General features: G+C 52.7%; 1 protein-coding gene across 8 annotated transcripts; it reads right to left on the bottom strand.

Annotated features, from left to right (window-relative positions):
- Positions 1-3,472: 3,472 nt before the first annotated feature.
- Il12rb1 (interleukin 12 receptor, beta 1) lies at positions 3,473-18,655 on the bottom strand. Of its 8 annotated transcripts, none has more exons than XM_006509557.3 (16): positions 18,397-18,655; positions 17,125-17,184; positions 16,346-16,460; positions 15,783-15,976; positions 14,401-14,537; positions 13,644-13,710; positions 13,237-13,362; positions 12,867-12,949; positions 12,341-12,578; positions 11,146-11,313; positions 10,448-10,582; positions 9,976-10,131; positions 9,669-9,806; positions 7,594-7,690; positions 7,252-7,333; positions 3,473-6,500 (listed from the first exon to the last, which is right to left on the bottom strand). In XM_006509557.3, the coding sequence occupies exons 1-16, from the start codon at positions 18,461-18,463 to the stop codon at positions 6,144-6,146; spliced, it is 2,220 nt and encodes a 739-aa protein (XP_006509620.1). In that variant the 5' UTR covers positions 18,464-18,655; the 3' UTR covers positions 3,473-6,143. The 8 variants fall into 8 exon arrangements, with proteins under 8 accessions (XP_006509620.1, XP_006509621.1, XP_006509622.1 ...); XM_006509558.4 differs by lacking the exon at positions 18,397-18,655 and adding an exon at positions 17,409-17,797; NM_008353.2 differs by having other exon boundaries at positions 5,591-6,500; positions 9,669-9,803; positions 18,397-18,566.
- Positions 18,656-21,190: the final 2,535 nt, after the last annotated feature.

The following is a 21,190-nucleotide window of genomic DNA, read 5'->3' as shown; positions in this document are numbered from 1 at the left end:
TTCCATTTAGGACAGGTTTGTCAGGACAAGACCCCACCATAAGCCAGAGGACATCTTTTGTGTGTTAGTTTTTTGTCAACTTGACATAAGCTAGTTCTTTGGGAAGAAGAACCTTGGTTAAGAAAATGCCTCTGTTTGATCGGGCCATAAGCATGTCTGTGGGCATTTTCTTCATTAGTGATGGATGGGAAAGCCCATTGTAGGTGGTACCATCTCTGGGCTGGTGGTCCTGGGTTCTATAAGAAAGCAGGCTGAGCAAGCCAGTGAAGGCACTAAGCAGCACCCTCCATGGTCTTTGCATCAGCTCCTGCCACAGGTTCCTGTTCTGAGTCCTTCAGTAATGAAGTCAAATAAACCCTTTCCTCCCCAGATTGCTTTTGGTCATGGTGTTTATCACAGGCAATGAAGGAATAGTATACAGTATACACAAAGGACTCCTATGCTGCACACAAGAGCCCAGCTGCCCACACCCAAGGGAATATGGTGGGGACGCAGCTGTCACAGACCCAAGGCTCTGGAAGAGATTGCAAGCATTATTCACCTTCCTACATGATTGACAAAAGTTCCAGAATCATCACTCTGAGGTATGTCCCCACATGTCCACTCAGGACATGCACACAGTGGGGGAGGCTTCAGAAACCCGCAACCCCTTGAGTTCCCAGAGAGAAAGGTGCAAGGGCCAGGAGCACATGCCACCTCTTTGTGCCCGAGGATCTGCCAAGCCCAGCCACAGGGTGGCTATGACTTGGGGTGGGAGGTGAGCTGGAACCTTAGCCCTACTGGCTTGGGCCACCAGGAGCTTCTGCCAAGGTTGACATGGAAGGGTCTAGAGTTTGAGTTCGGCTTGGGCTACATAGTAGGTTCCAGGTCAGCCTGGGTGGTAAGAGACAGTAGTGTGCAGGGACTCCAGCTGAGCACCTGAGGTCCCAGGTCCCTCCCACCCTGTCCAACACCTGCCCCTGTCCCTGTGCCATGGCCTGGTGCCCTGTTTCCTCCAGTACACGGTGACAGAGCCAACCTCCCCCGACTGCCCCAGGCAGTATGATCCGGTATGCCATCTGCAAATCGATACCGGCCTCCAGCCACCTGTGAAACTGGCTGCCACTGTTTCCGCCCATGAGAAAGTCCCCAGGCAGGCTGCGTGGTGGAGTGGCAGATTAGCAGGAATAGCTCAGCCCTGTGCCTCAGTTTCTCCACCTGTGAACTCTCTGAAGCCCACACAAGTTTCTCCTGCTGTCCTCAGGGAGGGGATCCAACCTCACATAACTGCCCTGTGGTCATGCCTACAGGTCTCCCGACACGGAGCATGATCTCCTACCCCAGGGCCTCCCACTGTCTGATTGTGATGATCTGTGGAGTAGAGGACACCAAACCTCAACCTGTTCGTCAGGTGCACACTACTTAAACCCCAACTGTATGCAGTAGCTAAATATGCTATAGACAGAAATGTTTCAGATTCTGTATTCTGGGGACATGTGACCGAGAAGGACATCGGAATTGGACCCAGGATGGGCAGGGGCAGGGAGACAGGCGGATGTTACAGAAATTAAAGATCCCAGGCAGAAACAAGACCCATGAAGAAGTGCTGAGGCAGGAGGATGCCTGAGTTCTTTGGGGAGTATTAGGAGGCTGGGGAAGACAGGGGTGGGAAGCATGACAGGTCCTGCATGGGATCGGTGTGACTTGGGGGTCGGTATGACTCGGCAGAGGCAGCTGGCTGGTATGAGCCAGGGTCAGTCCCAGGGAACAGTCATCAGAGCTGCAGAAGGGACCATAGTTTTGTAGGTCGATGGTTTAGGAAGCAAAGAGGCCAAGGCTGAGAGAATCCATAAGCTTGCCCCAGGCCCTCTTTCTGAGATGCATGTTGACTGACTGTATGACCTCTTCCTTGAGGTCCCAGCTGGGAAGCACCTGACCCTGAGGAGGGAAGCTACTGGAAGGATCCAGTGCTGGGTCAGCCCAGGGCAGGAACAATGGCCAGAGTAGATCCCAGCCATCCAGGCCAGGACTGAGCAGCAACCTCTGTGGAAACCTCGGTAGGCAGGCCGGTGGGCCTCCCTCACTCTGTTTTATTCAGTGCCTGGGCCACCATTATGGTGCTGGGGACAGTGACTCTGAGAGGCTGTGGGCTAGGTAAGTTTGCCAGAAGCCCTGTCATGGCTGCTGAGAATCAACTTTGATGATTCTGGGAGGCTCCAAGAGCAGAAGGGTGGGGGCGAGGGCTGTGGCCCAGAGAGCATCCTGTGTAAAGGGTTAGTCTGTGGTCTCAGCTCCTGCTTAGAATCCCCCAGTGAGGGGCTGGGGGCGTGGCTCAGGGGTGAGTTTCTGCTTCCATTGAAACAAGATCCTGGGTTCCATCTTCAGCAAGAAAAAGAAGGGAGAGGAGATAAAAGCAAATGCCAAAAGGAAGGAACGCAGAAAGGGGAGAATGTACGAAAAGAGGGAGGAGAGAACAGATCTTTCTCCCACGACTGCAGATCACAAGCCGGAGCAGCAGGATCCACAGCAGCCCGGAACGCAGAGCCACCTGAACCCTCATTAGCACATGAGCAGAGAGACAAAGTGTGTTCTGGGTGCACAGTGGAATAGTACTCAGCTATGAAAAGGAAAGAGGCATTAACACATGTTAAAAACTTCAAAATCACAATGCATGTGATTGACAACAGTCAGCACAGACTCTGGGGAGTGACCCTTGTGACCTGGTGTCCGGATCAGGCTCAGGACTGTGAAAGTGTGCCCAGGGGTTCAGAAGCAGCTCGTGGGGACACACATTTTGGCGTTTGGCATGGAATGTTCTGGAATTAGTCAGAAGTGCTGTGTGCACACCGAGTGAATCCAAATGTCACCAAATTGTGCTCTTTAAATGGGCAAACTGAAGAAAAATGGGGTGTGTGGGGCAATTTGTGTGGTGTGTAAGCGCAGTGTGATTTTAAATCAAACATCGACAGATATAAAATCAAACAGGCAGACAGTGCTGGCAGAGCCCTGGGCACCTGGCTCTGGCGCTGACCCTGGGTCACTGGTCACAAGACATGTTCCCTAGAGCCTGTGACAATCTGTCCACACCGGCTAGAAGCACACAGCCGGAAGGTACCTGGAGAAGAAAACTGAGGCTGCTCATGTCCCTGCTCCACACAAGGCCACTGCAGTAAGCAGGGTGAGGAGGGGGCCAGGGACTGGGCCTGTTAGCCCTCAGCCGTCATCCTAGTACTCTGGAGGCTGAGGCAGGGGGATGGTGAATTCTGATCTAGCATGGGCTGTAGCCAGAGGGCCCTGAGCAGCTTGAAGGGAAGTCACAAGCTCCTCTGTCCAGACCACCAAGCTAAACTAAAAGGTCCTGGCCTGCTGGCAGCAGCCCTGCCACTCAGAGCCTTTATCTGGCCTCCTCAGGACCTTTGCTGTTTTTGTGTTGTTCCCAGATTGTAAAACCCCCAAAGAGACCACCAGGAATCACAACACCGCACAACACCGATGTAAGCGCATGAGGGTTTTTATTGAAGATCAAGCTCGGGCCACCAACCTTCCTGATGGAACAGGAAGGAGACTGAACCCCCAGGTCTGAGTGAAGGGGGTCTCTAAAGGGGGGAAACAAACAAACAAACAAACAACAACAACAAACCAAACACCGAGACTGGGGTTTCCAAGCCTTGGCATTACATAAGAGGGTACAGATGTGTTAGTCTTTAAGCTAATTGGTTTACAAGCACCTGGTTAAGCCACAAGGAGGGTGATGTGTTTATAAAAAGATAAAGATGGGGGTATCCTCTATGGGGACGTAGTCAGGTATGGGAGAAGGGGAAGTCTCAGTGGGCCTATGCCAAGGCCTCCCTTCCCCCTGAAGGACCAGCCCCAAAACGGTAGAGTATAGAATAGAGCTTATTCAGGGCATGGGGAGGGGAGTTAAGAGGCTAGTAGAGGCAGAGAAAGGCAGAGAGAGGGAGAGAGTAGAGAAGAAGAGGCCAGCCATGAGCATGTGGAGAGAGTGGGGGAACGGAATGGGGAGAGAGGGTGAGCAAGAGAGCAAGAGAGGAGGGGGCAAGCAGCCCCTTTAATAGTGAATCAGACCTACCTGGTTGTTGCCAGGTAACTGTGGGGCAGAGCTTACAGAGGGAGCATACAACAAGAAGGAGCACCTTGACCTGGGAATGACTTATGTTTTCTTAGCCCACTTTGTTGTTACCAGCCAGCTGCAGCTGCTGTGTCTATTTTGTAACTGCCAAGGACATTTTGTGATTTTTCTCAGACCTCAAGGGAGGGGGCCATGCCTCTCTAAGGGCAAGTTAACTTAGAATGGAGTCTTAAGAACAAAAAGGCGTGGTGGCTCACGCCTTTAATCCCAGCACTTGGGAGGCAGAGGCAGGTGGATTTCTGAGTTCGAGGCCAGCCTGGTCTACAGAGTGAGTTCCAGGACAGCCAGGGCTACACAGAGAAACCCTGTCTCAAAAAAAACCAAAAAAAAAAAAAAAAGGAAAAAAAAAGTGTGGGTGTGATGTCTGGATCCGTGTTTGCCTGCAGTAGCCTGTGAGACATCCCATGCCACAGGGGCTGAGCACGCAGGATGTCTGGAACACAGTAAGGAACTGTGTTTTGCACTGGTGATGGTCAGACCCAAGGCAATTAGCATTATGTTGATCATCCCATCCTGGAGCCACGACATAGGAATCCTAAATTGTTACTCTGCTCCCCGAGCCACGTCCCCAGCCCACTTTGGAAATTCTAGGCAGCTTCTCTGACTCTGAGCCACGCCCCCACTTCCTTAAGGGGGATTCTAGGCTGTCACTCTGTCCGCCACCCACCCGTCTTTCCCTTAGCCAGAAGCCAGATGGAGCCTGTTGGACACAAAATATACTCCACGGAAAGTTTGTCCACCACACGTGGCTGGATGCTGGTGACTGACTCTCCACCCCCAGGTCTGGTCTTGCCTTCTCCACCCGAGTCCAGGCAGACTCTAGGTGTGTTGGCAAATTCTCCCAAGCGTAGAAGTGTCCTCTGCTTCAACCTCCCGGGGTCCCTGGAGGAACCCCAACATACCCCAGCACTGGAAACGGGCTACCATAACCGAAATATTTGTGTAACCACTGTGTGGCTGGACCCGGAGACCACGGCTCCTTCGCCAGCTAGAAGCTTCTATGATAACGCAGGTTCCAGGTCTGGGAGGCCTCGCCCTACTAGCTTCGCATACTCTTGTTATAAAAGGGTTCTCAAACCTTGGGTAGTTCAAACTGGAAAAGTCCAATTTGAGCCTCATGTGCAGGGCGGGCGGAGGCGACACGCGTCGCTGCTGCCTCCTAGCGGCCAAAGTGAGACATTACGGACGCGCGTTTACCGTGGCTGTAGCGCCAGGAAAAGAGGGAACCCAGGGTCCTCTTGACGGGCGGGCGAGCACATGGGAAGGGAGCTGGGCCTCTCGCCTCAACTATCTGTACTACCCAGGTCTTATCTCGGAATTCTAGGTGACTGTCCACACTGTCCTCCAGACAGGGTCTCATGTAGCCCAGGCTACCCTCGGACTCGCTTTGCAGTCCAAGCTCATCTTTCTGCAGCTGCCTCCTGGGTATTGGGATGACAGACGTGCACCACGACGGCCAGATTTAGTTTCTCAGTCTCTGGGAAGGCCCATTTATTAAGTGCCCAATACTCTAATAGGGAAACTGAGTCCAGACGTATAAACTTCCCGTGAATGTCTAGGCCCTGCTTTTTAGGTAACCTAATTTATGACGCTCTAGAGTCATTCTGTGACCCCAGCCAAGGACGCTGGAGGCAAACTGAGCCTGTGACTGACCATGTCCCCTCAGACTGGAAGGACCCCCCCAAAAATAAACAGACCAGTGATAGGGTCCAGCCTTGCCCTGAGGATACCAAGCAAAGCTGCATGAAGCACTTTCCCCTTCTTGGAGGTTTCCATGTTCCCCTCACAGGCGGTGTGGCTATAGGCGCTGGAGGGAGTGGGTGGGAGAAGAGAAGGGTGCTACAGAACCGGGAGAAAGGCCTGGGTCTGCGTCCTGCAAACGCTGTGTGACATCAGGCAAGACAGTCACCTTCTCTGGGCCTCAAGAATCACATCTATAAAATAGGACAGCCATTATGACCAGCTGTTGCAGTTTAGGGGCTCCTGAGGAGGGAGCAGGCTGGAGATGCAACAGTCAGGCCTCTTGCCCCAAAGTGGGCGGTCCCGGCTCCGCAGTCTTATGGGTCCTCCAAAGATCGTCAAGTACAGAGGCTCCCTGGGTCACACCTCCCAGGAGCAGCGGGAGTGTCACGTGGGCCAGGTCACCACGGGGACAGTCCTCCCTAGCCAGGCCCAGGCGCCTGGCCTCTGACAGTGCCTGCACCTGCCTCTGCCTCTGAGTCTCCAAGGGCCGCCTTGTGTCCAGGGCGCACTCAGGGGCGGCCTGGGGCGACTCTGTCCCGTCGCCTCTGTCTCCGGGCATCTCGACCACCAGCGCATCTCGCGGGTACAACACCTCCGGGAAGTCCTCAGGGTTGCACCACTGCCAAGCCTAAAAAGAGGGGGGACAGAGTCAGTGAATTCTCGAGAGGGGCTAAGTAAAGTGCGGGGCGGGGCGGGACTGAGTGAAGGGGCAGGATGGGGGCGGGGCCGGGACTAATTAAGGAGTGTTGGGGTGGGGATGGAGCAAACAGCAGGAACAAGAGGAGGCAGGATGTGTGGGCGGTGCCAAAACTGAGTGAAGGGGAAAGGGGCAGGATCAGAAATTGAGTGATGGAGCAGACGTGGGCGGGACCAGGACTGAGTAAAAGGATGAGGGCAGAGCTAGGGCTGTGGGCAGAGCTATGTAATTGCTCCAGGACTTGGGAGGAGCCAAAACAATGGGAAGAATCCTGTCGTTGGGTGGGACTAAGACTTGGTAGGCGGGGCCAGGATACAGTGTAGCTGAAAACCCCTAACACCCCTCCCCCTCCCAGTGCCTAGAGGAGCACATTCATTCTGTGGAGACCCTCTTCCAAGTCGTCCACCGAAACAGCCAGGGTGAGGCCCCCAAGGTTAGCTACAGCACAGAAACGGATCCCGTCCCCTGGATCCAGCCATGCCTGAAGCCCGAAGCCTTGAGTTTGTTTTTCACATTCCCCTTTAGTTGAAGCCACGTTAAATTCTGATTCTAAGATGACATCCAGAATTCTCCTGCCTATTGGATCTACCTGTCGCCCTTCAGTTTGGGCAAGCTGAGCTGGAGCACACCCACTGCCCAGAGTACATTACTCTGCAGTGGGAAGCTGCGAAGGAACATCTACCTGCTTGCCCTGGCTGCCAGGGAACTCCACGGCAGTGCTGCCACAGGGTGTAGGCAGGGGTGGGCACAAGTGCCAGGCGGCCCTGAGGAACAAAAGGTGACAGATCAGAGAGGGTATTCTTGAGGCTTCCTTGTCCCCGCTGTTATGAAGGGTGTGATGTGGACCAAATGAGAGTCCTGCACACTCAAGATCAGCAACATCTCTGCCCACAACGCAATTCGGTTCCAGGCCCTCTGTGCCTTGGTTTCCGCGTCTAGACCAGGACAGATCTATACTTTGGGGTCGTGAGTGTCCTCAATACTGCTCTAGCAGACAAGGCAGGAGGGGTAAGGCAAGAGTCACCTGTTTAAGCCAATGTATCCGAGACTGCCCACGAGGAGGACGCTGGCGAAGCTTCCCAGAGACGCGAAAATGATGGATAAACGGGAAATCTGCACCTCTGGGGGGCGGGACAATTTGGGTTGAAGGATGTGTGCCCTGTTCCTACCCTGACTGAGGAAGACGCAACTTGACCCACATACAGCAACCCAAGGAGACAAAAGAGAGCAGAGGGGTGGTCACTGTGGATCAGAGACAAGTAGGGAGTGCTTCCTACAGGAGAGAACTTTACAGCTGGGGTTTGAAGGACAAATAGGAGTTTGACAAATGGAGAGGAATCAAATACTGCAGGTAGATGAGGTAGGCTAGAGAAAAGGAATTCTGACCAGTGCTTTTTCCAGAGGCCATGGAAAAACACAAAGGAAAAGTTGGCCAGTGGGGTGCTGTGGTGCCGGGTCCTGCATGGTTATGGAAGGGAGGTGGGACACAGTTCCTGCTCCTGACACAGAGCCAGGAGGGTGTTGGCCTGCAGGAGTGCTGACAGTTGCTGGGCATGAGGCGTGTGTGTGTGTGTGTGTGTGTGTGTGTGTGTGTGTGTGTGTGTGTGTATAAAATGTTCCTCCTTTGGGAAATATTCTCCCTGCCAAGATTAATGACTCAATGATAATTAGAAGCAACATGAGTCCATGAGGCGAGGCTGTGCCTAATGTCTCAGAAAAATGGTAAATGCTGAGACCTTCAGGACAGCCCTTAAGGCTGTAGGAAAGAACTCTGAAAACATGAGTCCAAGACTATATAATTTCTCAATATGCAAAATATAACGATGCAGTATAAGTCAGGGCCTTCACAGATCTAGAAGAACAGGGACAGCTAAACTCTGAGCCAGCTTGTCAAAAAGAAACTGAGGAAGGAGATAAAGAGATTTAAGAAATGGTAATCTGGGCTGAAGAGATGGCTCAGTGGTTAAAAGCACCCTCTGTTCTTCCAGAAGTCCTGAGTTCAATTCCCAGCAACCACATGGTGGCTCACAGATGGTATCTGTAATGGGATCTGGTGCCCTCTTCTGGTGTGTCTGAAGTCAGCTACAGTGTACTCACATACATAAAATAAATAAATCTTAAAAAAAAAAAAAAAGAAATGGTAATCTCAGGACGGGATCCCACCCAGCTAAACTTACTCTCTGTGCTTACAAAGGCAGGCAGATCTCTGAATTCATTTGCAATGTTAAGAAAAAAAAGGGGGGGTGGGTATGGGGGACTTTGGGGATAGCATTGGAAATGTAAATGAGGAAAATACCTAATTTTTAAAAATTAATTAATTAATTAAAAAAAACAAAGGAACCAGAGATATGGTTCAGTGGTTTAGAGCAATGACTGCTCTTCCAGAGGTTCTAAGTTCAATTCCCAGCAATGACATGGTGGTTCACAACCATCTGTAATGGGATCTGGTGTACTTTTCTGGTGTGTCTGAAGACAGCTACAGTGTACTCAAATGAATAAGATAAATGAATCTTTAAAAACAAAACAAAGACTTTAAAAAAAAAGAAAAAAAAAAGAACGTACTTGCTGCCTTTTGCTAAGAATCACAGGCTAGAGTCAGGGAATGGTGATTTGTAAAATGATGTGGGGAGGCGGGGAAGGTGGACAAATGGATTGATATGAAATAAAAGACTGGGCTTTGGCCCGAGAGAGAGAACACTCAACTCAGAGAGGGAACCTGGAGAGCTAACACTGCTATTTAGAAATTTTTCTGGCTTTCAGATTTTGATCAGAAAACTCAATATTTACTTTTAGGATTTTTTAAAAACAGGATTTCTGACTTGATTGGAAAATCCAAGATTTGTTTCTGAGTTTGGTCAGAAAGCCCATGAACTATGCAGAGAGCTTTTAGAATTCTTTCTAGCAGAGACCTATCTGGACAGCCCACTTGGCAGAACACAGAGCTCTCATCTTGTACCCCACAACTGACTTCAAGTTGTTCTTTCACCACTCCCAAACACCCCTTTCTCAGGACCCCCTTTTCAAGCCGAGGCTGGTCCTTGGCACTGTGGGGTCATTAGGGGAAGAGCAGTCAGCTATCCTTGATGTCTCTCCACTCACCAAAGCTAAAGCGCTGGGGATGACTCCAGGCACCCGGGAGCCTCGCAGTGTCGGCTCGCACCTGAACCTTGTACATTACTCGGCTGCGCAGTCCGTCAAGTGTCACTTGGGTTTTAGTGGGTGGCACGAGCCACTCTGCTGGGGAAGGCAGCAGTGGGTTAGGGATCCCTTTATGACCTGTGGTACGAGCCTGACACTCAGAGCAGCCCTGTGAGGTCCACACTCGCTGCGGGGCCACCGTATCTTGTCTCAGGACACAGCAGCGGGGCTCACACTACACTCTCTTCCACCCCCATACCCCCAGCACCTGACTCCCACGCGCCGTCTTCAGCCTCGCAGCGCACGACGTATTGCGTCAGGACCCCCGGGCAGGTGCTCAGCTGTGACGCCGTCCACTCCACGGACACCGAGTCCCCGGTTTGGTTCCTCACCGACACGTGTCGTGGAGTACCGGCTCTCGAGGCTGTGCAACGCCTCAGTCACCAATGGGGCAAAGGAAGGGAAGGCCCCGCCCACCGCGACCCCGCCCACACAGACCACACCTTCCTCCACGGTGGCCATGCCTACCAGGGTGGCTGCCCGCCCCATGCACAGCCCTGGATCCGCCCAGTATCCTAACTCCACAAACTTAGGGCTCTACGAATAGCCTTGGCCACACCTGCCGGCGTGGATCCTTTAATAGAGATAGCATCTGACTAGCTCACATCCTTGGTTCCACCCACAGCCACTCCAAGGTGACCAAGGGACATCAAGGGTCATCAAGGGATAGATCGACTCACCGTTACCCCCAAAGTAGTAACTGGACAGGACTGTGGCCCACAGCATGGGATTCTTGGGGTTCTTGGAGGCGAACACTGTGATGCGGTAACATTCCTCCTGCTCCAGGGTAGGTTTAGAGCTCCAGCTGTGTGTCACTAGAAAGACCAGCGGAGCAGCCACTGATGGACTGTCCCATAACTGTTTGCTGACTGTGCTGCCTTCTGGGACTGCCTAGAAAACTTCTACTCGTGCTTCAAAGCCTTTCTACTTCTTCCCCTGGATCGCTCATCCAACTACCTAGCCTTTACAGCATGCGGAGAAGTCTATGTGGAGCTCCACAGCCTCAGCTGTGAAAACCCCAAAAGTGTGTCCACCAGGACTCCAGCCCAAACCCACAGCAGGACATCTTAAGACACTGCAGTCACCGTCCTGCTGCCTGGCTTTCTCTAGGCCTCATTAACTTGCCAACAGCAACTGTGAACTGCCACCTTCCGTGGTGCGGGAATGTTTAAATCATCATAATATGTGAGACTCATTATCTGCCATCGTGTGACCTGCCCAGGGCAGGACATGGGAACCCAGCAAAGGTTGCAGATGCAGGCCACAGCATTCCACTTCTGCCCGATTCTGTGTGACTCTGAGTAAGTGAAGATGACACTCTGGGCTTCAAACACCCTGTCTGCACAGACCCTGAAGGTTGGAGCCCACCATGTATTACCCATCTTGGCAGGATCCTCTTCTTCTGGTACAATCAGGGTACAGTGTGTGTGGTTCCTGTGCTGGAACCATGGCTGCCACTCAAGGCAGTAGGTGGTGCCGGGAGCCTGGGCTGCCCACTGCATGGATGTCATGTTGCCTCCCACGCTGACATTCAGGGCTCTTGTCTCTAGAAGGAGACCGAGTGTCACACTCTGGGTAGAAGTACAAGGGCTCACCAGCATGTCAGTGATAATCACAGACACAACCTCAGCTTCCCACTCTGAGATCACCTCAGCATTTATTGAGCACCAACTGTATGTCAGGCTGACTGACAGTGAACACCTTACAGGCTACACAGTGGGACTCTGGGGACTCTGGCCTTTTGTTATTCTTTCTTTTTCTTTCCTTCTTCCTTTCTTCCTTCCTTTCCTTCTTTCTTTCTTTCCTTTTTATTAAGGTTTATTTATTATTATATCTAAGTACATTGTAGCTGTCTTCAGATGCACCAGAAGAGGGCATCAGATCTTATTACAGATGGTTGTGAACCACCATGTGGTTGCTGGGATTTGAACTCCGGACCTTCAGAAGAGCAGTCGGTGCTCTTAACCACTGAGCCATCTCTCCAGCCCTATTCTTTCTTTTTCAAGACAGGGTTTTTCCATGTAGCTCCTGCTGTCCTGGAGCTCACTCTGTAGACTGAGCTAGACTTAAAACCACAGAGAGCCTCTGGTTCTGCCTCCTGAGTGCTGGGATTAAGGGCATGTCTCACTAGGCCTGGCCAGTTGCCCTATTTTGCACAAACACAACCAGAGGCACAGAGAGGGAGAACCACCAGCTTGGAGCCTGTGACTGTGCCAGCCTGTCAAGCGCCTGTGCCTGGACACTGTGGCGACAGGATCAGGTAACCGGTGTATGGGCAAAGGGTTTAATGTGAGGACAAGAACTAGGAGGCAACAAGAGTCTTCTGTTGTAGTTTTCAGACAAGGTGTCTGTGAGGCCTGGAATTTGAAATCCTCCTGTCTCAGCTCCTCGAGTGCCCCCACCCATGTCTTTCGAAGGTTTTAAAGTCCTGCATCATACATTGCACATCTTGGAAACTGCATTTTTGATGCGACCTTGACTTAATCTCTGTGAGGAATGGCCCAGGCCTCGCGCATGCTCAGCGCAGAACGGAACCAGCCTCCCTCATGCTCCCGTCCCAGCGACCCGGACACCTGTGAGCTCTTGGGCAGGAAGGTGCCACTTCTGGATGGTGCTGCGACCGAAACGAGTTTTGGCGAGCACATTCAGGTCATAGGTGGCCCCGGAGAGGTTCAGCTTCTTGCCCAGGGGCACGGTCTTCGAGGTCTGAGCCTGGCACCTGCAGGACAGCATGCGCACCAGCACCAAGTGCTTCTTCACCTGCGCACCAGGCCTGCCTCGGCAGCCTTCCGGGACTGCCAGCTGTGGTGACTGCAGAGAGGAGATGGGAATGGGGATCCAGGACAGCCCTCTACTGCAGGGACACCGCCCTCCCTGCTCACACATATGCCCTAGCTCCCCATTAGCAGCAGAGACAGGATATCATGCAGCCCAGGCTGGCCAACGATGACCTTAAACTCCTCATCTTCTTTGTCTACCTGTGCTAGATGACAGGTGTGGGCCACCATGCCCAGCCACCTTTCAAAGGTAACCCCATAGCCTGCCACCGCTACCTCCCCTGCTACCTCTGCCACCCCCAGCCCAGGCTAGCACAGTCACCTGTCCTTGCATGGTTAGACGCCTCCTTCCACCTTGGTTCAGGGGCTCCACCAAGAACTTAATCTTGGCCTGGGGAAGGACTTCTGTAAGGAGAGCAGAGCTGGTCCCAGACCTGAAGGACTGAGAGGCTGAGACCAGTCCCTCCCGGCCCTGAAACCTGATGTCTAACCTCCCCCCTAGCCTGATGTCTGAAATTTGCTGCCATATCTTTTATTATTTTCTTTTGAGACAGGGTCTGGAGATGGAGCCCAAGCTGACCTCAAAAACAGAATCCTCCTGCCCCAGCTTTTTTGGCGTTGGGTGATTGGTATGCACCACCACATGTGACTTTGTTAACTCTTTCTAGAACTAGTAATCCAGGCCCCCTCACCAGGTGGAACACACACAGGCATGCTCCAATCACTCCAGGGACCTCCAGGGGCTCCTGAGGAGAGCCGCCTCCTCCTCCGTATCTGGATCTCTTGGGCCATGTTCTCAGAAGGGCAGAGGCAGGACTCTGGGTAGAAGTACAACAGGGATCATGGTGTCAGTGTGCTGGGGCTGCCCAGATGTAGATCCAGGTCACCCAACCAGTCCTTTGTGAACTCTGCCTGCCCCTTGGTTTTCCTTTGCCTGTTTCTGTTACTTTGCTGGGCTGGAGCTCTGTACCCACCCTTGACTGTGACCTTGGCTGTTGTACATATCACTCTGCCCCTAGCTGAATAGGAATAACCCACACTGGCCAACAGGGCAGGGCCATGGGCTGTGCATAGAACAGGGGACTTCATCAACACTTACCAGACATGCTCCCACGAATGTCACCAAGCACACCTGAGCCAGAGTTAACCTGAGGTCCGCAGTCACCCTAAAAGAGAAAGACGTTGGGTATGTGGCTGATCTGCACTTTGTGGCTCAGAAAGGAGCAGGTGGGATGTTTCCATTTTGCTTTTCCGACCTGAGTCTCTGTGCAACTGAGTCCTGGAACCTGAGAACCCCCCTCCCTCCCTCCTCACCGCCTCCCAGAGCCTCCTTCCTGCAACTCCCAAAGTGGGTGCTGCCAGGTCAGGCTCCTCTGACTCATTGCCTGTTTATTTGAGAGGAAAACTGAGAATCATAGAACTGGGGAAAACCATGAGACTCCAGTGGCTGAGGAGTGACTGTGAATGGATCTGAGAGTAAGAGGTGGCCCTCACATAGACGGGAGGGACGGAGCAGGTGATTGGGCTAGCCCTCACACAGATGGAGTATAGAAGCCCAGAGCCTGGACCACATGGACCCAGCAGAGAAAGGTAGCCCAGAGCTTGTCAAAGAAGCAAGATGCTGACGAGACACCCAGAGAAGGTAATGGGGAACCACAGTGTGAGTGTGTGAGAGTGTGTGTGTGTGTGTGTGTGTGTGTGTGTGTGTGTGTGTGTGTGTGTGTGTGTGTGTGTGAAATCCATCAACAGGATTTCAGAACAAGCAGCAGAATAGAAAGGAAAACTCTGAGGATGAAGACGCCATCTGAGAGTTATTGATGGTGCTATGGTGACCTTTGATATGTAAAAGAACTCACCAAGGTCCAATTCGTTGTGGGCATACGGCGCCTGAACTGTACCTCAGCACCGGCCTCTTCAGACACATTCCAGTCCATTCGCAACTGCCGGTGTGATTGTGACACCTTGATGTGTCCCAGGGGAGGGGTCGTCTTGGCTGTTGGGGAGGGTGAACACACATCCCTGTGACTTGACAAACGTCCAGGGAGTCTGCCCAGCTCCACCTATGGGCTGCCCTGACTAAGGCAAGCACTCTGTACCAAGGGTTAGGGACAGGGCGTTTGTCTCAGCATTTGTGTTTGTTTCTTCAGACAGGGTCTTTAGTAGACTCCTGATCCTCCCACCTCCCAAGAGGGGGCGTGCCAGGCATGCTCCCCCACAGTGACTTATGCTCTGCCAGGGATGAAACCTTAGGGCTCCCTGTATGCTAGGCTCATGGCTACCTGCTGACTCATATCCCCAATCCAATGATTTAAAAAAGAAAAAAAAAAAAAAAAAAAAAGACTGTACCAAGGGGCTGGAGAAGTGCTCAGGGGTTAGGAGCATGGATCAGAGGACCCGGCTTCAGTTCTCACCAACCACATGGCCGCCACTGCAGGGGACCAGGCCGCCTCCCTGGGCACCAGACGTATTTTTAATGACACACAGGCAAAACATACATTCCCATAAAATAAAAATAAATAAACCTGGACTGGAGAGATGGCTCAGCGGTTAAGAGCACTGACTGTTCTTCCAGAGGTCCTGAGTTCAATCCCCAGCAACCACATGGCGGCTCACAACCATCTGTAATGGGATCCGAAGCCCTCTGAAGACATCTACAGTGTACTCATATAAATAAAATAAATAAATCTTTAAAAATAAATAAATAAACCTTAAAGAACAAAATGCTGTGGGCGTGGCTCAAGGCAGAGCCCTTGCCCAGAATCCCCAGTCAGGGGCCTGGGGGCATGGCTCTGGGTAGAGTATGAAGAAAATCCCGAGTCTCATCTTCAGCAGGATCCATTCTTGTAAAACAACCGTTTTGCTTAAGTTTTTCCCACTGAGAAGTGAACTTTTCTCTGCTGTGGTTAATTTCCTGCCTCAGTGGAAGGGTGGGCACCCCCTCCCCCCACTCACTAGCCTGCCCACATCCGTTCCTGAATCTTCCCACAATCCACATCCTCACGCACACTAAGGACAGCGCTCTGTAAAGACGCGCTGAGTCATGAAAACACAGCTCCCCAGAGGATGAGGCTGAAGCCAGAAGAAACCTAAAAGAGCCTAGTGACAGGGGGGTCCTGTGTGACAGGTCTGCTTTGTTGCACAGCAATGTGCAGCGCCTCACCCTGGACCTGGAATGTTCTCAGGCCTGGGTCTGGGGGTGCCTGCTATGACAGAGGGACAGGTAAAACGGACAACTCACTCCAGTTGTACAGGTACTGGGATATCTTCTGGGACTTCATGGTTCGGTTCCCAAGCCGAGACTCCACCCAGAAGTTGACCTTGGACAGCACAGGGATACCGTCCTGTTCCCAGAACTGCACAGTGCGGTCTGGGCCTGAGGAGAAGTAGCGGCAGCGCTCCTGGCCGGTGTGGGTATGGTTCGGAGGGACAAAGCTGCAGCGGGGAGGGGCAGGGGGCGGGAGGAGAATCATAAAGGTCAGTTGGAAAATAAAGTCATGACGCAGTCTAATCCCAACCGCTGTTTAATCCCAGAATTCGGGAGTCAGAGGCAGGAGGATCTCTGTGAGTGTGACTTTGAGGACAGCCTGGGCTACATAGTGAGATCATGTCTCAAAGGGGGGTGGGGGGGGGAGGGAGAGGGAGAGAAACTAGACTGTCTGTCCCTTGCAGTGACATGCAGCCCCTGTCACCATGTCACCTGACACTCAGAGATGGGCGGGGATCATGCCCAGCAGGAGCTCACACACAGATTTTGCCTGAGTGATTTTGGAGACAAATGAGGTTGTGGGAATGGGTCCTCACCAGCACCACAGGACGTGAGAAACATTGTCCTCAGGGCCATCATACTGCCAGGAGCACTCATAGTCTGTCTTGGAAACCCTGTAGCAACTCAAGTTCCTGGGTCCTAAGGGTGAGCCTGTGGGAGATTGTGGCGGTCTGAGAAGTGGGGCTCCACAGTGTACCACCATCCCTGTGTCCCCATGCCTTCCTCCAATCCTGCCCTTGCTGGACCTCACAGGGACAGGGCTAACTTCCACCTCAGCACCTACCTGCACAGGAGGGAGGGGGAGCCCCCTAAGCAGGATAAGCAGAAAGACTTTCCTTTGCACACGGGCAGCCCTCGGCTTCCTACCTGCACAGGAGCTGCACCCCTGCCCTGCAGGGTAGACAGGCTGATCTTTACCTCATTAGCTAAAGATGACTATGAACCCCTAGTGCCCCACACTACCCCTTACTCCCACTCCCGGAGTCTTCCAAGGCCTGGGATAACAGCGGATTGGGGACCCTGTTTCTTGGGGTTCTTTTGTGGTATTTGTTAAGAAATATAAATACTTCCCTTAGGGACTGAGTGCAAATATGTAGCTGGTAATTGTCCCAAACACTGGCCCATCTAAATAACAGGTGCTTAAACCCTGAGACCAGGCTGCAAAGGAGGAGGGGCCAAGGCGACCTATGTTCATGAGTGCCTGAAAGGGACCAGCAGGGTCCAGTCGTGCAGGGGCTGGGAAGGAGGGACACACATGGGGTAACATGAGGCAGAGTGTGGTGTGGCTCTCAGCCTGGGAGGACCTGTGTCGGACCTGAGGCTCCCTCTGGGAACGATGTCTTCTCAACGCAGCAGCCATCACCTGGGCCTGAGGCTGAAAGACAAGCGTGAGTCCTGTGAGCCTGGGAGAGCACAGGAGCGAACATCAGCTTGCCCACCCCCGAGTCCGTCTGTGTCTGTTTGCTATCAGCACAGCAGCCTGCAGACCCACACATCCCTCGCCCACACCCCTACCAACCCACCCAATTCACCCACCCCACACCCCAAAAATCCACCCACCCACTCAAACGCTCATTCTCACCCAACCTGTCTACCCACCCATTGTCCATCAGTCCGTCCTCTCTCAGCCGTCATCCCTCCCCCAGGTGGCCCATGGGTCCCTCTGTGACTGCCAAGGGCACACACAGGAAGGGGGGTGGGGCAGCACATTTGCCCTAGAAAAGCAAGCTGCTGAGGAGGGTAACAGCCCCACAAGTGCACGATCCTGGTAGTCAGGGGCAATAACAGTCCCCGGGGGATGGTGATGTCCTGTGGGGATTCCACTGAGGTGTTCCAGCACCAGGGTCTCCCTAGAAGCCTATGTAGACACAGAGTGTAGACACACCAGGCAAGGACGCCAGCCTAACTGGAAGCATGTCAAGATTGTCCGGTGAAATTGGCCTTTTGGATTCTAAGGTGAGGGTCTTCTTCCCTCCCCTGGTGACCCCAGCCCTGCAGCCTGAAGTCATGCTTCCCTCTCTGCCGCCTCAGGTTCTAGGATGGTAGCCCTCTGTAGGAGGGGCCCTTGCCTCTTGCTATGAGTAGCACATGGTATCCTCCAAAGGCCTGCAGCTCTTTTGCTGGGGCAATCCTGACTGCTATCCCTGGAGCCAACAAGCTACAGATGCCTGGCCTACAGAGGAATAGAGAGGCATAGAGAGGCATAGAATTTGCCCAGAGTCACACAGCAGCCATGACTGAGGTGGATCCACGGGGCCCCGGCCCTTCTCAGCCTGGTCCAGGCGTTGTCCTGATAGGCACGGCCTGTGCATATCCCATGTATGAGAGTCTATGGCAAGCTGTGTGCAGAACATGCAATCTTCCATGTGTCTGCCATCCCTTGAGCTTTTCTTGTTTAAGAAGATGGGAGATTGGAATGGGTCAGACTCCTCTGAGAGGGGAAACTCAAACCCGGACTTAAGTTAGATCCAAGGCCACAAGGACAAAGAGGAAGACGGCCTCAGAAACCACCAGGCCATGGAGCCTGTAGGCTGCCAGGGACCCCTCCCTACCCAGGAGAGTGGTGCAAGGATTGGTGGGGACTCACCGCCTAGCTGGCAAAGCAGGAGGAAGGTGATGTGTTTGCTGGTCCCTGCCAGCCCCATCATGTCCATGAGGAGCCGAGTCGTGAGGCCCCAGGAACTTCTGCAGGGCTGAAGGGGCCCAGCCGCCTTGTCCACGCTCAGAAACACACTGACACTGAGAGAGAAAGAAAGTGAAGAGGGGGAGAAGAAAAGAAAGAAAAACTCATTGTCTCCAGGCCAGTCAAAGTGAAAGCAAAAGCCAGGAAGTCAGCCCAAAGGTGGGGGCCCCTCTGCACTACAAACCCACCTTGGGGTGAGTAAGCCTAGAAATCTCTTGGAGGGTTTTTTTTGGGGGGTGGGTGGGGGGTGGGGACAGGGTTTCCTGTAGCTCAGGATGAACTTAAATTTACTCTGTGGCTGAGGCTGGCCTTGAACTCCTGCCCTCACATCCCTAGTGCTGAGATGACAGGTGTGTATCACACCTCTCCTGATCCAACGGGGACTGGGGATGGAGCCCAGAGCTTCCTGCATGCTGTGCAGATAGATGCTCTAGAAACTGAGCCCCCACCTGCAGGTTGCATTTTAAAGTCCATTTTCTAGTACAGGGAGGTTGAGATAAGGGATGGCCATGATTTTTGTGGGCAGCCTGTACTATATAGACAAAAGGAAGAAAGAAGGGAAGAAAGAAAGAGAGAGAAAGAAAAAATTAAGTGGTATGACCGTTCTTTAAACATGTCATCAGGGGAGGAGAGAAAAAAAAAGATGTTATCAAAGCACGGTGGTGATGGTCCACACCTTTAATCTCAGCACTCAGGAGGCAGAGGCAGACAGATCTCTTGAGTTTGAAGCCAACCTGGTCTACAGAGTGAATTCCAGGACAGCCAGGGCTACACAGAGAAACCCTGTCTCAAATTAAAAGTTCCAGGGCTCACACAGATGATAATCTTTTGTGGGTTGGGCATAAGGGGAAACTGAGGCCTATACAGATGAGTTCATGGTGCTCTTTTGGGGGGAGGGCAGCTTGGAGCAGGGGCTATGTTCTCAGGACAGCTGGCTCAGCCTGGCCCAGGGTCAAGTGTCCTGAAGGCTATGAGGTCAGCAGCTCTGGGACAATGAGGCTGTGTCTCTGCCCTGGCACACTCCACCCGTGTGACCCACACAGACTGGCTCCCTGGTGCTCACAGGGAGGGACCAGGGGCTGGGGGAGGGATGGAGTCAGGGAGATGGAATAGACACACAGGGAAAGCCAGGTGCAGTAACACAAACCTGCCATCCAAGCACTTACCTGGAAGGCTGAGGCAGGGGTACTGCTGTGAGTTCTAGGCCATTCAGAACATTCTAGGTCGTGGAAGAGTATAGCATGAGTTTGACCTGCACCCTGCCCCCACCATTGTCTTAAAATGGCCTGCTCTCAGAAAGACTGCTATGGCTGACTCCACATCACAGATAAAGAAACTGAGTCCAGGGGCCCCAGTTGGAGGCAAAGAGATGGAGTGATTCAGCATCACGGGGGCCAAACTTGGTTCTTTGGGAGCTGTCCACATTCTGCCACCATTGCCTTCACACAAATACATGTATCTGTCTCTGTTTCCCCCAACAAGCTGCATGTGAAGGAGGCCGGGCTGGGTGAATGGCAGCCAGGCAGCTATAGTCGGTGCTTGGTGGCAGCAAGACCATGGCCTCAAGCTTCTTCAAGTGCCAGGCTGGGGGGCCTGCCTAGCTAGGAAGGACCTAGGGAGCCATGGAGGGTGTGTGAGGTGGGGAGGAGATCCCAAGCACACTGGGGTGCTGAGTTTCCCCTTATTGAGGTCACATTGTGGGGCACTCACACGTGTCTTCCTCCCCCACCCACAGGCTCCTTTGAAAGCTCAGTATAGATAGCTAAGTGCCCAGAGTGCCCCACTTTCAGGAACATTACACACATGGGGGCGGGGAGCAGGAAGGAATAGGTCACAAGGGCCCCGGAAACCATAGCAGAAGAAACCACTGAATGTCCCTATGGTCTCGGCTTCTGCTGCTGGTGGCCCAGTCAAGGGAGTGACCTTCCCTTTCTGTGCCCAAGAGACTCTGAAGCCCTGAAACAGCATTCAGAGAGGGTGTTGAAGACTGAATAGGAGTTTTCAAGGAACAAACTTTGTTCATTAACAAGCATACGGGCACCAGTTATCAATAAGAACAATTTAAAAGATTTTATTCTTATTTAATGTGTGTGGTGGCTGCCTGCATGTATGTCTGTGCACTACACGTGTGCATGGTGGCTGCCAGAAGAGGTGCTAGATCCACTGGAACAGAGGATTGTGAGCTGCCATGGGGGCACTGGGACCTGCCGATGCTCTAACTGCTGACCAACTCCCATAAAAACATTTAGAAAATCAGCTATACTGTTCAAAGGCATTTATGTCTTTATATTTGGGTTGTTAACACAGGGTCTGATGTACCTCAGGTGGACCTTGATCCTGCTGCCTGACCACGGCAGGAGAATTGCTCATAAGAGGTCAGGAGCTCTGGTTCTTGGAGCTGTCAGGCCCCAGCCAGCACACGAGAGCAAAGGCTGCATGCAGTTTGAGTTTTTTGCACATGGGTTTTCAGCCAGACTCCAGCCTGCCTGCCCCACAGAATTACTCACTTTTTTGACATCTGTTTGGCCGGCAGGCGCTTTGGGAAACCAACTGGCACTTCCTCTACCTTGAAAACACACAGATACCATATGGCCCTGGGAAGTCCACTCGCAGGTAAACATCCAAGACGCAAAACATATTCCAAAAAAGACATTCCATGTTCTGCAACTATCATTGCATCTACCCCAGGGTAGCTACA

This window comes from Mus musculus, chromosome 8 (assembly GCF_000001635.26).
Source record: "Mus musculus strain C57BL/6J chromosome 8, GRCm38.p6 C57BL/6J".
NCBI classification, from domain to species: domain Eukaryota; kingdom Metazoa; phylum Chordata; class Mammalia; order Rodentia; family Muridae; genus Mus; species Mus musculus.
Note: the sequence above shows the minus strand (reverse complement) of the source record. Positions and strands in the feature narration are given on the sequence as shown.